Below are 17,025 nucleotides of genomic sequence, written 5' to 3' on the forward strand. Positions count from 1 at the left end.
CGTGGTGTATTTGATATGCCAAAAACAGTAACAACAAGTTTCACAATGGAGACGTTACTGGTGCCCTCTGGAGCAAATTGATGAACAACAGGAGGACAGTGTTACAGTGCTACTTCTCCTGGGACCAAGTTTTCACAGCTTACTAACTAGCAGAGCATCTCTGAAAATATTTGCAAATGGCAAGATATTTTATTAGGCTCCTAGGATCATAAGCACATCTTCCAGATGTTTGCTGCTTAGAACTTTCTAGAATCAGGTTGTCTGGATACACTTTGTTTTTCATTAGGGGTCACATGCAGTGTTGTTGGGGTTAGAATAGGGAGCTGAGGGCGCTCTCAATAGTGCCCGGCCCTGTACTTTGGTTCTCTCGAGTTAGTTCTCAGCCTGGCCATCTGGTGTTAAGGTCTGGTCTGGTAGTGCTCCAGGTCTCTGGGGCTACACCCTACAGTGCTCAGGGAGCATCGTGGTACCAGCAAACAAGCTGAGGGCCTTGTACTTGCCCCATGTCCCCAACTTGCTGGATGCTTTTCTTATGAAGAGTTGAACCAAATATTTTCATGGGAGGTGACCTCATAATTTTGACATTTTCCCTTTATTTTATTATTGGACCTATATTCTGATCCTCCTGATTTTTCTGACCCCCCATCTGAGTGTCGCCGCACCCTCTCGGAGACCCTGTGCTGAATAACACCATGCCAAGCTACCTGCATTATGCGGCTCTTCATCTACTTAGTGCTCCGTGGGTTTGAAGTTGTACACACTACAAAGGTTCTGTAGATAAAGCACGAAAGGAAAAAGGCTTTATGTACATTAGTTGAAATTGGCATCATGTTGCCAAACGGTAATAAGCCTTAGGGGAGCTCCGTGTTGAACCTACTCAATTGAATGCTGCAATTTCCCATAACAATTTAAAAGGCCGGCAGGCATACTAAAGTCATAGCTGGATCTTTCAGTTAACACTCTGTAACATGACCCCAAAGTCTCATTTACATCACAGCAATTAAAATATATTCCACATTATATGTTTACTACTCTAAATCGTAGAAATAATCCAACACCATGAGGCTATTTTCCAGAAATAATCATGGAAATCTTTCTGTTGGTAATGTGGTCTGTTCACCATTATAGACGTCTGTACCCAGGACAGTAGCGAGTAGGAAGGGAAGGGGGTGGAGTGGGGGGCGGTACAGGGGAGAGGAATGCAATCTAGGATCCTAAAAAAACAATGGAGGAGGAGGACGTATACAGTCCTTCGATTCCTGGGGACCCCTGTGAAATTGTGCTCAAAGGCTCATTCTGTCATAGGTGGCAGGTGTCCTTTATGCAGAGTAATGACTGTCATCAGCACTAAGTGGCCCCCCTACAGGTAGTTATAAGTAGAGGGAGCAAAAATTAAATGGACATTTGAATCATATATGTCCTGGTTGTAAAAATGCCACTGTCCTAGATTAGGTGACTGGTGCTAATGCCAAAGGGGAAAGGGCATGGAAATGTCTGGAAATGCTCATTGGAGGAGGATGCTTTCATAAATTAGAGTCTCTTCCTTAATACTCCTTCCCAGCTCATTTGACAATTGTTCTGGCTGCATGAAGTAGAACCCAAACGCTTCGCTGATATCCGAGCTATTTTATAATGAGATGCATAAATAAGTGAAATGATTTGTGGGGCAGAGTCAGCCCTTGTCAAAATTGGATCACCTTTGGTCAACTGCCATGTTTCAGTCTAGCTTGTCTTTTAAGACCCAGAGTCCAGATCTGCTGACCCCAAGTTGATGTGGTGGTTTAAGGTTTACTGTGTGGCCACACTTTATTAGCATCCTTTGAAAGCATGGCCCCTAACGGTTGTCTAGAATGCATCATCAAGGTATGAAAGGTGAAAGCTGAAGTCCTGCCCTTGCCCTTGGGCAGACCTTTTGTCGGAAGGCCACAAAACAGGACTTCTCTATCCATGACGGTGCTGTCTTTACCTTAGTTCTTTTGGTGGTCGGGAAGAACACTGAAAGAACCAGAGTCCTCTGATAAGGCAACACATCATCCTACCGCTGAGGTCCAGCTCAGACCCAGCCTCAGATTCTAACTCCCCCCACACAGCAGGAAAGAAAATGTTCTTGGATGGTCTGTTTCATCCAAAGCATTTGGGTTCATGGTTGGCAGAGGGGTTGTTGAAGTATTCCCAGCCACCTCTGAACAGGGGGGCTGGGCTGTAGACCCCCACTCTTAGCGGGCTTCCTCTGAAGAGGTAGGTAGTCCTGCTCCTGGGCCTTGAATACCTGGCTCATACACTTTGAGGTAAACGTTTGTAAATTCTGCACCTGTTTGTTTTTATACTGTAACACATTTGGAAAATTGATGCTCTGGCAGCATTTAGACCAGGTTGTAACACGGGCGTGTATTCTACAAAAGCACATTCAAAGGCATTGAACCTATCCTGGAGATGACAAATCAGTATCCTTGTCTGAGCTGGCACGCAGGCAAACATGGGGATACATCCCAATGGATTTATGGGGAAATAGGTTTCACCCAGTAAACACCCCAGAAGACTAATATTCCAGCAAAGAAATGAATTGTTCCAAAAGATACATATTGCTGACTATACCAGCTCAGAAAATGCTGGTTCTTTTGTTCACACCTTTAAGAGTTCAAGCCCAGGGCCAGAGAGATAGTACAGGGATTAATGTGACCAATTGGCTTCAATCCCCTTCACCACCTATGGTCCTAGAAACTCCTTCTGGCGTTGAGCAGAGAACCCCAATCCATCGGGCTAAGAGGGTGTCCAAGGTCCTTGGGCCACTGGGATCCTTAGACTGAAGCCGGAGCAGTCTGGAATGGACTGACCCCACTTGAAGGAGGGAGTCATTGGACCTCTCTCTGTCTACCCCTCCCTCTGCCCTACCTGGGAGAGGCTGACTGAACAAGGGTCTTCCCTCTACTTCTCACAAGAATTTCCTGCTGTCTGAGGGCTGAGAGGAAGGTGCCTTTGGGCCATTTTGGTGCTTTTCAGACTGATGAAAATGATCTGGTGGACCACACGGAGAGTATATGTTTATGATAGTGATTTGCCTGTGGGTGACGAGGCATGAATAACCGCAGTTAGCCTTTATTCTCCAAATACTTGTGGGTAGTCATCAGATCTCCACCTCGTTGTTACTAAAATAACCCTTACAAAGCTCCTCCACACCGCAGTGGCTGCCTGGGCCTCTGGGCCCCCTAGAAAATCCTCCCGTCTGACCCTGTGCTTCCTCCGACAGAATTCTTTGCACCTTACTCAGCAATGAAATAGTTCTCTGGAATTAGTGGGGTGGGAACTGTGTTTTGAGTCTCCTTGTTTACAGATAGCATATTTCTGCATCTACTCAGGGAAGTCCTAAACCTAGATCCAATTCACATTTTCAACCACTGCACATGTCAAACCCCTGCTTTCATCTATAGGAACAAACTTGAAGCATCTTTTTGACTTCTCCCCATCACAGCTTTTTCAGACTACTGAGCCCCATGACCAGTAATGCTGACTTTCTTGTGGGGACACTGCTTTTAATCCAGTTATAATAACTGGCCTTCAGCAAGTAGACCTTACCTTGTATGCTGCTAGCTGTGCTAAAGTCTTTTAGAACTTGATCCTGTGTCACCTTCGTGCTATCTTCCTAGGAGAGAGACTGCCATATGCATATTAAAATCAAATATAGGTGGGGTGGGAGAGCTAGTACAGTGGGGGAAAGTGCTCCTTTGAAGGCAGATGACCCCGATTTGATCCCCAGATTCCCATGTGATCCCTGAGCACAGTCATGCAGAGCTCCTGAGCACTGCTGGGTATGGCTCCAACCTGCCCCCAAATAATTAATTGGATTAACTAATTATAAGGAACCAAATCTCAGAGAGCTTAAATAACTTGTATAAGGTCATAATTCACATGAATCACAAACGGTGGAACTAGGGTTTATTTACTTATTTATTTTTCCTGGCCACCCCCCCCCCCCCCAGATTTTATTTTTAAATAGTTTTTATTTAGAGAAATTTACTTAAGAGAAATAATGGAGAGAGCAAGAGAAAGGGAGGAGAGAGAGAGAGAGGAGAGAGAGAGAGAGAGAGAGAGAGAGCATAAGAAACAAAAGAGAACACAGATTTATCCAGCAGGGAAATAGCCAAAGGAACACATTTCAGGTAGAGATTGCAGTGGAGCTAGATTTTTATACCCCGAAGCTAATCAAACTTGCTTTTTTTCACTGATTCCCTGTTATAATAGTATCAGGTTCTTTTGTTGTTGTTGTTGTTGTCGTCTTCAGTTGAAAAATCCAGTTTCACTGATGATCAGGGCAATGCAAATCAAACCCGGGCTGAGATAACATCCCCACCAATGAGTCTCCTCCATCAAAATGACCCGAAAGGAGTGTCCATGCCTTTCTATTGTTTTATTTCATGCAGTTCTTTCCCCCATCTAGATACTTGAAAACTTTGGTTTTTCTTTATCCCCTTTGAAGAAGGGAGGGAGGGAGGGAGGAAGGAAGGATGTGAAGGAGAAGTTTCTCACCATTGGTGGAATGTAAAGCTCTCTCTGCATAATGGCCATAATATAAACAACTTCACATTTTTATCTTACATTGAACCACACCTCAGTGAATCACCCTTCTTCCCCCCCCCCCAGTTGAGAGGAAGCAAGTCCCCTTATTTTTATCAAATGTCCTGGAGCATCCTGAATGGCGAGCGTTAGGTCACATGTCTCTCTGTGAGCCAATCTCTGCGCCTCTGTGCAGGCAGTGCCTTAAGCCTTAAGTCAGCTCTCCACCCTTGGAAACCAATTGGGGAGGCACATTTAATTAAGGAAATATGGACGTACAACTTCCCAGGGAGTACGACTGCCATCATGCAAGGGACCCTCTCCTCTGCTAACTAACCCAGAGAGATGCTGGACAAACCCTTGGAACTGGAACTCATCCTTTGATGAGCAGATAATGTCTTCGTAAGGTCTCATTTACTTTTGCCTTGTCTTTCCCTTCCAAAAGTTGGAAAATGTTCCCAGTAGACTTTCCTTTTTCATCTTGATCTTTGATTTTTACACCTTTCTCATTCTTCACTTACATTTCACTTGCCCTTCACCTTTGCCTCCCAGGACTGTGAAAATGAAAATACCAAAAATCATGGAATTTTCGACATGACAACAGCAACTGGGTTGGTTAATACTGGGTCTGTTGACATCTTGATGTGTTTTGCCAAACCTAGCTGCCATTTGTCCTGCTTAAATCTCCTTTATTATAAAGATAATGATGTACGGTCTAGCAATTAAGAAGCAGACAGATTTGGAATAAATGTAATACCTTTATTTGAATTTGAATTCAGCTGGGCTCTATCCTGATGCTGTGACCTTGGAACCTTGGGCACCTCACTGATATCTCTCTGACTTGAGTTCTCACGGATGACAATGGAGTTTATAATTCTTCCCCAGCCAGGGATGCTGTGAGGATTAAGTGAGGTCATATATGTAAAGCACCTGGTGTATCTTAAGCACTCGATAAATAATCAAGATTCAAATTAATAATTCATCAAGGAGCTTTTATATCCACTCCTCAGGAGAGGAATCTGCCCAGCACTTAGAGAAATCAGCCTTTTCAGGAAGCGGCTCTAGGTATACACAGCATTTCCCAACAGTCACTGTGTCCCTTCTGTGACATAGTTGCCATTGTTTTCAAGCCATCAAGAAGGCTTGTTTATTTGTCTCTCATCCATCTCAAGATTTGAATCTGGAATTGACACAACACAGATGTAAAAGTTAAGCAGTGTTCACAAAAAAATGGAAGAGCAGCTTAGGAGAAGATGGTATTTCGCCTAACAACTCAAAGGTTGTCTGAGTCGAAAATCTGCATGTATTGATCTTGTTTTCTCATCAGTAAAAAGCGTCAGACACACAAATGAGCTCTTGTGAGGGATCCAAATGCCACATGTAAAACACCCAAACCTGGCAAAACACCCAAACCTGACTCCATAGAGGGTCATGTTATTTCGTGTATTACCATGGCTGGCACTGCCTCAGAAGTGGGTATGTTTGTGTGAAGGTGGAAAGATGGGCCGTGACCCAGTTTAATTGCCACAGTGCTCTGGAGTGAAATCAAAGTTGTCTGTTGGGTTGTTTTTAGCCCGTGTGCATTCAGGGCCGTTCGGTTACCACCGTATCATCAGGACATGTCACTGTTCTTTTGATTGTTCTCTTAGACGCAGACAGTGGTGCTGGCAAAGCATTCAGAGGCCTGGCTGGTGATGAGACACATCTAAACACAGCAGTGGCTTCTCCTTCGGGCTTTAGTCTAAGCCATCATGACAATGGGTGGATGCATAGGCTGCACATTGGCTGATCCAGCAGACCAGTGAATTGGGAGATCGGATGTACACCTTCCCCAAAAGGCCTGCAAGCTGGGACGGCTGTGTTGGCTCAGCATGATAGGATTCTTGGTGCCTTTTTCTCATCTATTCCAAGTGTGAGGTGGCATTTCTTTCCCTAAAATGATTGTACCCTTGCTATTGCAGACGATCAAACTGTATCGGTAAATACTGATGTTCTGTTCCTATTGTCCATAATTTTTATCAGGAAAAGAACAACTCACATTCTCTTTCAAGTGATTTGCTTTATTTAAATCACAGATGATATTCCCACTTTGTATTAGTGGGTACATTAGTCTGATGATCCATATGTTTCTCTTTCTATTTCGTGTGTGTGTGTGAGAGAGTGTGTGATCATTTCAGTTTCTGGTTCCTTCTGCACACACATATTTTGAAAGAATTTTTAATGATTCAATGAGATTTAAGCCACTTTTCTTCTGGCCTCAGGCACTGTTCTATATAATTTCTAATTAAAAATTTTCTAGTAGTCACACTTATTCAGTTAGCTATTTTAATATATCACTCTTATTTGTTTCATTATCTAAGTTGGCATATGTGCTGTCTTTGATAGAGCATGAAGAATGCTTTTGCATTTTTAAATAACCACCTTCTATTTATTACTTTTAAAATGAGGACATAGCTTGATCTTTATTCACATGAAAATGTTCATAGTACAGTAAGGGAAAATAGGTCACGAAATCATTATAATAAATATATAAGTGGCACACATATTGTCATAGACACATAGACATACAAATGTACCAGAAAAAGTCCAAAAGGGGGTAAAACATCAAAATATGAAGTAGATAGGGATGTTCGATCAATTTTAGTTGATTTGTACTTTGTAAGTTTCACAGAGGATGAATATCACTCCTCAATTATGTTGGAAGTGAGAGAGTAGGCAGAGTGGGGGTGGGAGGGTATTTTGTGGGAGTCTCCTGTTCCCTGTCTCAGTGGATCATCCTCCTCACCTACCTCCTCCAACCCTTCTCTTTCTTCTTTCTCAGTCTCCTTTCATTCCATTGTTGGTTTTCATCATCAAACTCTCTCTTACCTCTTCGTCTTCGGCATATACTGCAGGCTCCTTCACTTCATCTGTTGTTCTTTATTTTATCTTATTTTATTTTTAAGATTTTTTTTATTGAATACCTATGAGATAGCTCTTACAAAACTGTTCATAATTAGATATCCATCATACAGTATTCCAACACCCATCCCTGGTAGATGGGTGTTGGAACACTCTACCAGGGATGGGTGTTGGAACACTGTATGATGGAAACATTTCCCAGCACCCGTGTCCCTTATCTCATCTGTTGTTCTTGTGATAGTCCTTTGGCCTGCACTTAGGGCAAAAATCTGCCTCCCAGTGTACCTGCTTCTGCTCCAGAATTTGCTCCTCTCTGTGTTCCACCCAGGGAGTCTTTGCTCTGCAAGTTGGTCGGGTCAGTGCCCAGTGTAAACCCCCTGGTGGTTACCCAGCATGGGTGGAATATGGCTGAGACGGGTGATCCAGTCCTATAAAACTCCACACCGAACCCTTGCCCTCCCCATGGATTCTTCTCATGCCTAACTCTGCCCCAGTCCATTTTGGTTCTGATCACCAAACCTTCCGTGCCTCCCAGAGTTAATAGATGCTTCTTTCAGCCTGGGCAATCTACTGGAAACTCATTTGCTATGATTTACAAATATAAGGCTAGTCTAGGTCCTATTTTTCATGCAGACCTCAGCTTGGGTGCCATTTTGAGATGGTGACCCCACTCTCAAATACATCCACCTTTTATTTTTCTCTCCTGATAGCATGTTTATATTTATTTATTTATTTATTTGGTATGGGATTGGGGGAAGCAGAACCAACAGTGGTCAGTACTTATACCTGGCTCTGCACTCAAGGGTCACTCCTGGAGGTGCTTGAGGGACCATACAGGGTGCTGGGGATTGAACCTGAGTCAACCTCTGGGGATTGAATTGGGATTGGTTGCACATAAGGCAAACACACTACCTGCTGTACTATTGTTCCAACAGCCACGTATTTATAGTTTTAGTGTACATTTATTTGTACAGTTGTTTACTTGCATTTTCTCTCCTCTTTTACAGCAAAAGAGGACAAGCAGTAGGCTTTTATTTATCTCTTCATCCCCAGGGCCTCTCTGCAGGCCCTGTATCTGTGACAAGTAATATGCATATTAAGAAATGAATGACCCCTGTACCCTCCCCTGAATTCCCTGTCGACAGAGGTAGATCCAGCAAATCATTGGCATTGCTGTAGGATTATTCACCAGGTATTGCTGGTCTGGTTTTGCTTTGTTATTTTTAATCAGCATAAAGAGCTCTGCCTTTTTTACTGGTGTATGTTGTGGATCATTTATATTTAATATGATCATTGGCATGGTTAGAGTTCTCTTTTCCTATCGATTTCCTTTTAACTAATTTGTGTCCTTGTAATTAAACATGTTTCTTGAAAGCAACCTACAGTCCTTTATATACTCTAATACGAAAATCCCTCCAACTGGGTGCAGTGTTTATATAATTTATGTTTAATGTGATTATGGGCTTAGTTAAGTTTCTAAGTCCTATCTTGCAATATATTTGTTTTTGTCTTTTTACTCTGTGTTCTTTGTTCCACTTCTTCTGCCTTCTTTGGATTAATTTAATTTTTTATGATTCTGTTACTTCTTTTGTTGGTGTTACTACATGTGACTGTTATTTTAAGAGTTGGTTTAGGGTTTAAGATGGACGTCCTTCATAGATCCTAACCTTCCTTTATGTTATATCATACTACTTCACACCTGATAGAAAGCTTTGGAATAGTAAACTTGTATTTCTTTCCTCCATTTATGTTAAAGTTGCAGTACATTTCACTTGCCCATATGCTGGAAATGTCCCAGTACATTGTTATGATTTCTGTGTGAGCAGCTCTCTATCTGCCTGAGTATTATATTTCAATGTGGTGAGACATATGTAATACTCATTTAATTTAGAAAGACATCTGTTTTCCTGTTCTGTTTGTGAGAAGGCGGGGTAGCGGCCATCCTGCAGCAGTGCTCTGGGGCTGGTCTGGGCTCTGTGCTCAGAGCTCACTCCCAGCTGTGGCTGGTGTATCTTAAGTGCCACAGATTGACTGAGATTGGCCACATGCAAGGAAATCACCTTAACCCCAGTACTATTTCTCCAGCCAAACACCTGTCTTTCAGAGAGATTTAATAATAAGAAAAAAAGCTGTATATGTTTAACTGTATTGCTACCATTTCCTACTGTTCTTCCTTTCTTTATATAAATCTGTATTTCTGTATCATGTTGTTTGTTCCTTTTCCCTGAAAGCTTCCTTTTACATTTCTTGTAATGAAATGTGATTAATAGATATGTCTGAAAAGGTATACCTGAAGGTCTAAAACACCACCTTCACTTTTGAGGGTACTGTAATAAAGCACAGGAGTCTATTAATTATATATTTTTTAAAAATGCTTAGTTACTAGATAGACAGGGATGCTTATGGATGTTTAAAATATTAGATACGGAATCGTTGGTACCAAAGATTTTTGAAACTACACAGATTTCTATTAAGATCACATTGCTCTGCAGTACAGAGGTTACTTTGGTTTGATCTAACTCCAGTTCAATCCCTGTAACCACATGATCCTCTGAGCATTGCCTGGTGTAGTCCTTAGGGGCCTCTGAGCACTGCTGGAGTTAACTGATTGTTCTCTAGCACCACATATAGTTGACCTGAATGGCTTAGCATCACCAGGAGGGCCCCTGCCCCCCTTGAGAAATTCTTGGGGGCCCCCAATAAAAATACATAATAAGGTTAGTTTCTAAAGTCACGACTAAAAAAATGTTTCTTTGGAAATAGCAGCCCCTTATGAAACTACAATCATGTAAAGTTCTCTCACAAAGTTTCAAAGCCGTTTTTTTGTTTGTTTGTTTGTTTTTAATTTTTATTTGTGAAACATCATGAGGTATAGTTGTAGACTTACAAATTTTTGTGCTTGAGTTTCAGTTATACAATGATCGAGTACCCATCCCTCCACCAGTGCCCATTCTCCACCATCAATGATCCCAGTATCCTTCCCACCCCTCCCCATCCCCCCATCCCACCCTGCCTCTGTGGCAGGGCATTCCCTTTTGTTCTCTCTCTCCTTTTGGTTGCTGTGGTTTGCAAAAGAGGCATTGAGTGGCAGTCTTGTTCGGTCTATAGTCTATTTTCAGCATGCATTGCCCATCCTTGGAGGATCCTCCCAACACCCTTTACTTGGTGCTCCGTTCTCTATCTAAGCTGCCTTTTCCCCTAGCATGTGTGGCTGGCCTCCAAGCCATGGAGTGAACCTCCTGGTACTTATCTCGGCTATTCTTGGGTGTTAGTCTCCTAGTTTGTTACTTTATATTCCCCAGATGAATGCAATCTTTCTATGTCTGTCCTTCTCTTTCTGACTCATTTCACTTAGAATGATACTTTCCATGTAGTACCACTTGTATGTAAATTTCATGACTTCATCTTTTCTAACAGTTGCATAGTGCTCTATTGTGTGGATGTACCACACAATAATTTCTTTAACCAGTTAATTTCTTTAACCAGTCATCTGTTCTCGGGCACTTGGGTTTTTTCCAGATTTTGGCTATTGTGAACAGTGCAACAATCAACATAGAAGTGCAGATGTCATTTTGACTGTACTTTTTTGCCTCTCTAAGATATATTACTAGGAGTGGTATTGCTGGGTAAAATGGGACCTCAATTTCTAATTTTTTGAGAATTGTCCATACTGTTTTCCAAAAGGACTGAACGAGTCGGCATCCCCACCAGCAGTGAAGGAGGGTCCCTTTCTCGCCACATTCGTGCCAGCACCAGTTGCTTTTGTTCTTTTGGATGTGGGCCAGTCTCTGTGGTGTGAGATGATATCTCATTGTTGTTTTGATCTGCATCTCCCTTATGATTAATGATGTAGAGGATTTTCTCATGTGCCTTTTTGCCATTCGGATTTCTTCTGAATAGAGGGTATGAGCAGCCAAGGTCTAATGCCGCTAAGTCCTGGATGACGTGCTAGTTCATTCATTCATTCATGTACTTTGCATGAGACTAAGAAAGAAAACCTAAATAAAATGAGTGAAGCCTTTGAAAACCAGCTGAGTGGTCCAGAGGCCTCCTATTGCTTGTAACTGCACTGTTTTTTAAGAAGCTAATAAAATTTCACCCAATGAGTTTGATATTGTCGGACAATTCATCCAAAGTTTTAGGTCAATCTTTTTCTAATAGCTTTCCTTCCGCTTGCAAAGGACTTGCTCACTGAGGCAGTGAAGGTCCTGTTCATTAAAGAACTTTCTGCTGAGTCTCCACACACTGACCTGCTTCCTTGTCCAAACTGTGGAGTCATCATCAAAGGGCGTCACAATTTAGCATCACTTAAGCAGCTGCATCTTTTCACCCTTCTCATCTTGAATGCCTTGACTGCAGCAGATAACGTGTAAAACTTCCTTTTGAACCTTTGTTGACCCCATTGATCTCCATCACACGCAAATATTACAGTGTAGATTAAATCATGGAAGAACTTCACCTATGGACCAAAGTGGAAAGACAGATTCAAAGGAATTTTTATTGTTTGTACTCCCTGAGATCAGAATGTCTTTGTCTTTGATTGTACATTTGAATACAATAGCTTGACTCGTCAAGCTCTTTAAAATTCTTTCACAAAGAAAACTCAGATACTTGGTGCTATGGGTATTCTAAAAAGCAACAGAATATGTGTGATTACCTTTCATTATCAACTTATTAGCACTAGATTGGAATATATATATATATATTGCATGTATACATATGCATTGGTAGCAATATGAGGATGTGTGTTTATTGGTCATGATATATGTTCATATTATTATGCTTTAAAGAACTTATTGATTATCTAATTTGCAAGCTTATAAAATTGAAGCATGGACTTTCATGTAGCATAGATTTTTGTTTTGTTTTGTTTTGTTTTGTTTTGTTTAGGGCCATACCTAGCGGTGCCCAGAATTTGCTCCTGGCTCCATTTTGAATAATCACGCCTAGTGAGGTGCAGAGGAGTTCTGGGGAATCAAATCCAGGTTGGCTGCTTGCAAGGCAAGCTCCTTACCAAGCATACTATCTCTGGGTACTAAAGAGAATATGTTTTACATTCAAAGATACAAAGGGACAAAGAAAGTATTGAACCTATTGTCAAACTCACACTTGCCCATTTTTTTCTATAAAGGGCCCAGATAGCAGTTTAGACTTTGCAGGCTCTCAGATCTCTGTGTTAGCTTCCTGGAACCACCATAACAAATAACCACAACTTGATTACTTAAAACAACAGACGTGACTGAGGCTGAGGCTCGGTGGGAGATGTATGCCTTCAGTGTGAAAACTTCGTTTTGATAACTGACACTACAAAAACACAGAAACAAAATAGAAATTTAATTTTTCATTTACGAGTACAAGAAGTTTAAAAATGAAGGTATGGGCCCTGCTCCTTCTGAGGTTGTAGAGAAGTATCTCTTCCCTACATGAATGAAGTCTTTCTTCATTTGGTGGTCATTCAAGTATTGGTCATGCCATGGCTCATTGCTCCATCTCTTACATGACCTTCTCTCTAGTGTGTACAAGTATCTCTATTCAAATATCCTATTCTGTGTCTTCTAAAGATGCTAGTCAGGGAACCCATGATAATCAAATATCATTGTATCATTTGATTACATCTACAAAGATGTAAGATGATCTACAAAGAGAAGTCACTTTCCTGGGTACTGGGAGTTAAGATTTCAACACATCCTTTTGTAAAACATAATTCCATCCCCTATGATCTCTATTGATACATTGGTTGATGAGATCAGTCCAAAGCAATATGTAAATAAAGGGCTGTGCTGTCTTCCAGTCAAACTTTATTTACAGAAACAGAAGATGGGACCTGGTTGAACTAATGGAAGCTAAATTATGGCAGGGGAAGATACAGTGCTCCTTTGCTTCAAGCAGTCCATTTTCAAAGTACAAAAATGCATACATATGTGTATATATAGCAAGGCTTATTTTAAAATAAATGTCACCTTCAGGCAAGAAATGGAACTTTGATAATTATTCCAAATCCCAAAGCTCGTTTTCTAAAAATGTTTGAATTATAATACCTGTTCAATTAAAAGCGTTTGGATGATCATTTAGATATGAAACTCTATATGGCCTTTCCTACAAAGCAATCAATACTGATTGAGAAATAAGATTCCACTGAATTCAGACATATTAACTAATCCACTAAATATAAACTCATAAGGGAAGGTACATTGTTATTCATCACTCTCTTCAACCATTGAAGATAATTCACTACATGGTAATCATTTAATAAATGGTTATCTCAAACAATTTTAGTTTTTTGGAATCAAAATAGTTAATTGGTTTGTTTTTGTTTTAATCATCTTTAATCATCTTTTATCATAGACTCATCACTATTCCTAGAAATAAATTATTATCTTAAACAAAGAGGACAGCTACAATAAGAAAAATTAATATAATAAGCATTAAAAGTATTGAAAGAATTATAAAGAGAAAACTAGAGGAATTAATAAAATTGGGTCAGTGAAAAATACTACTTTTTGTATATGTGAAGCAAGATAGTATTTCTTGAAACTTACTTTTAGAGATTTGAGGAGAGAGAAAGAAGTGTGTATTCAGGAGAAAACACAGGCTTCCCAAAGTGGAAATAAGCAAGTAAAGTACCAGAGACAAGCAAGTAAGATGTGTTCAAGGAAGAATACGGGCTTGAAGAGCACGAATTTCTTTAAAATCAGGGGGAAAAAGAAAAAAGTTGAAAGCCAAGAAGGCACATCATATGGAAAGGTAAAATATTAGTAACTACAGCTGGTTGTTGAATAATATTGTCTCATTCAATATTATTTTAATCAACATTTATTTTAATGTTGATTTGAAAATTGTAAAAAAAAAAAAGGAATCTTAACCAAAGCTCTTGAATGAAGCTATGTTATTCATGGGGTGGATTTTGTGATACATCTCTTCATTTAAAGTGACATTTTCCAAAACCTATGTTCGTTAAGGACTTGATGTACATTTTTGTTTGTGTTTTTGGCCACACCTGATGGTGCTCAGGGCTTACTCCTGACTCTGTATCAGAGATCAGAGATCATTCCTGGCAGAGCTCAGGAGACCATGTGGAGTGCCAAGGATTAAAACCTGGTTGGCCACATTTAAGGCAAATGCCTTCCCTATACTATTGGTTTGGTCCCAAGGATCTTCATGACCCAACTCAGTTGCAGAAATGTGGGACCCCCATCCAATGGCGAGGTAACCAACTATCCATTGTCTATCCACTGTGTGACAGGGAGGAGTGAACAAGGAGGTAACTGTCCAGCTCTTTCCACACTGATGCTCTGAAGTTTTGTCACTCCTTCCCTCTCTTCTTCTAGTGGATTTGGAGACAGTCAACATTAAGCCAAAAATCACATTAAGCCAAAAGTCAAGATGTGCTGGCACTTGGGTGGAAGCTGAGGCAAGATGGAGCATGAGATCAGCTGTGAGACTCAGTGAGAAGCTCGCTGATGATTTATAAGGTTCTGAGGCAGCTGGGGAGGAAGGGCGAAGCCCAGGAGACTGCAAGCGTGCTCTTTGGGAAGAGGGTCTGTGAAGAGAAACCACAGCTCTAAGGATGGGGCACTGAAGAGAAGATCCAGGGCCCCTGGAATCATTGGTTCAGTTGATGGTGGAAATACTGAAATGAGAAGTGAATATTGCAGAGAAAATTGGAAAGAGGCAAATATAGAGGGACAAAGACCAGCCCTCCCGGAGGCTTCAGGTGAAATGAGAATGCATTCAGAACAGAGGGATGGACACTGACAATGGGGAAGGACCCTTCCATATCGGACTCCTGGAGGCCCTGGGTCTCATGCCATGGAGATGTTCCTGCCACCCACCCCGGTCCATCTAGAGGATTCAGGGGAAACAGTTGCTCAATGAAGAGACAAAACTTTTATCCCTTCTCGCTTGTGGTTGCTGCTGCCTCAGTCCCATTGTCTTCAGTGCAGGATGGCCCTGATTAAATCTGTTTTCTAGAGAAGAAAAACATATGTTGAGCAGCATGGGGAAAGGGCCACGGGGGGGGGGGGGGGGGGGAGCCCAGCTTTCCATATTTTCCCACAGTTCCAAACATCCAAGTTCTAAAACGTTGGAAAGAGTGCCCTTTGGCAGAAAACTCTCTGCAAAAATAAGAGCAAATGCATTTTCATTCTAAGTTAGCTCAGTTTGCTCTGATGCCTAACAAAAGAGATCAAAAGAGAAATAAAAATAGTATATTTTGGTCAGAAAGAAAAAAGGAATTTATTTGTGAATGGAGCCAGAGCAATAGTACGGCAGGGAGAGCACTTGCCTGTGTGCAGCTCACCTGGATTTCATCCCCGACACCACACACGGTCCCCCAAGCCCCACTGGGAGTGATAGCAAAACACAATGCCAGGGGTAGCCCTGAGTACCACCAGGTGTGACCCCCCCAAACCAAAAAATAAATAAATGCTGTAAAAGAGAACATATATTCTTTGGCAAATAGGTGAGACCTATTTGCATGACTTCTGTGTGACCTTTGATCCTTTAAATAGTGGTGGATGTGAGAAGTCAGAGATGCTAAAATGGGTACCCAGTAGCTTCTGCTGCGGATAAAGAAGGGTGTCTGACAACTATCCTCCAAATGTTCCTTGCTAGGGGTTCCTCTCCTAGGTGGAAGAGAACTTCTCTCATCCTGCCCCACTAACCCCTTCTCAGCCTGAGCAGGACACAGCAAACCTCATGTTGCAATGACTGTTCCGTTGACATCCTGTCCACCTTTTTCTCTTTCCAGAGAGCCCACAGAGAATTACTCCCTGAGCCGCCCGTGTGCCCAGCAGGTCTGATGTTTGCACGGAAGGAATGGATGTCAAAGAGCGCCGGCCTTATTGCTCCCTGACCAAGAGCAGACGAGAGAAAGAGCGGCGGTACACCAATTCCTCTGCAGACAATGAGGAGTGTCGAGTGCCTACGCAGAAGTCTTACAGCTCCAGCGAGACCCTGAAAGCGTTTGATCATGATTCATCGAGGCTGCTCTATGGAAACCGAGTAAAGGATTTGGTCCACAGAGAAGCTGATGAATACTCCAGACAAGGTAGGTGAACTTTCTCAGAAAGCGGCACCAACGGGCTTACTTTGAGGAGCCCCTTCAGCTATGATCGGTGTGGTTATTATATTATTTGTATTATTATTGTTGAGTGGTGGGAAGGTCCCTGTCCTCTGGTTTAGATTTTGAGTGAGAATTAAGAATCTCTCATTTCCCAAAATTAGAGGTAGAAAGCCACTTTTTCATAGGAAAGGGTTATGGTTCCTGCAGAGGACCCAAATGTTTGTGAAAACACTTGAAATCCAGGTCTCTGGGACTCCACGGAGTCTCGTGAAGTCTCATGGAAAGAGCCAAGGGAGGGGGTCCAGGGAGATCAGGGCGTGTTCGTGAGGAAGTTCCTGCTTAAGGAAGTCAAATGCCTCTTGAGAGTTTCTCTCCTCCTTCTCCAGCCGGATACCCCCCACCCCCACCCCGGCCCCCCATCTGTCTTTCCGCACAAAAGTCTGTTACGGAAGGTTCCGGTTCCTTTCACACGTGTAATCTGGGGCTTTAGCATGGCCCCTCCAACACCC

General features: G+C 41.9%; 1 protein-coding gene across 5 annotated transcripts in view; it reads left to right on the top strand.

Annotated features, from left to right (window-relative positions):
• TENM3 (teneurin transmembrane protein 3) overlaps positions 1 to 17,025 on the top strand; it is a 1,336,193-nt gene that overhangs the window by 856,897 nt on the left and 462,271 nt on the right. For all 5 annotated transcript variants that reach the window (XM_056114252.1, XM_056114254.1, XM_056114255.1 and 2 more), the window contains one exon: positions 16,202 to 16,501. In XM_056114252.1, the coding sequence (XP_055970227.1) occupies positions 16,270 to 16,501 (232 nt within the window). In that variant the 5' untranslated portion in view covers positions 16,202 to 16,269. The remainder of the gene's footprint in view (positions 1 to 16,201; positions 16,502 to 17,025) is intronic.

Source organism: Sorex fumeus, unplaced genomic scaffold, assembly GCF_029834395.1.
Source record: "Sorex fumeus unplaced genomic scaffold, SorFum_2.1 ptg000024l, whole genome shotgun sequence".
Lineage (NCBI taxonomy): Eukaryota > Metazoa > Chordata > Mammalia > Eulipotyphla > Soricidae > Sorex > Sorex fumeus.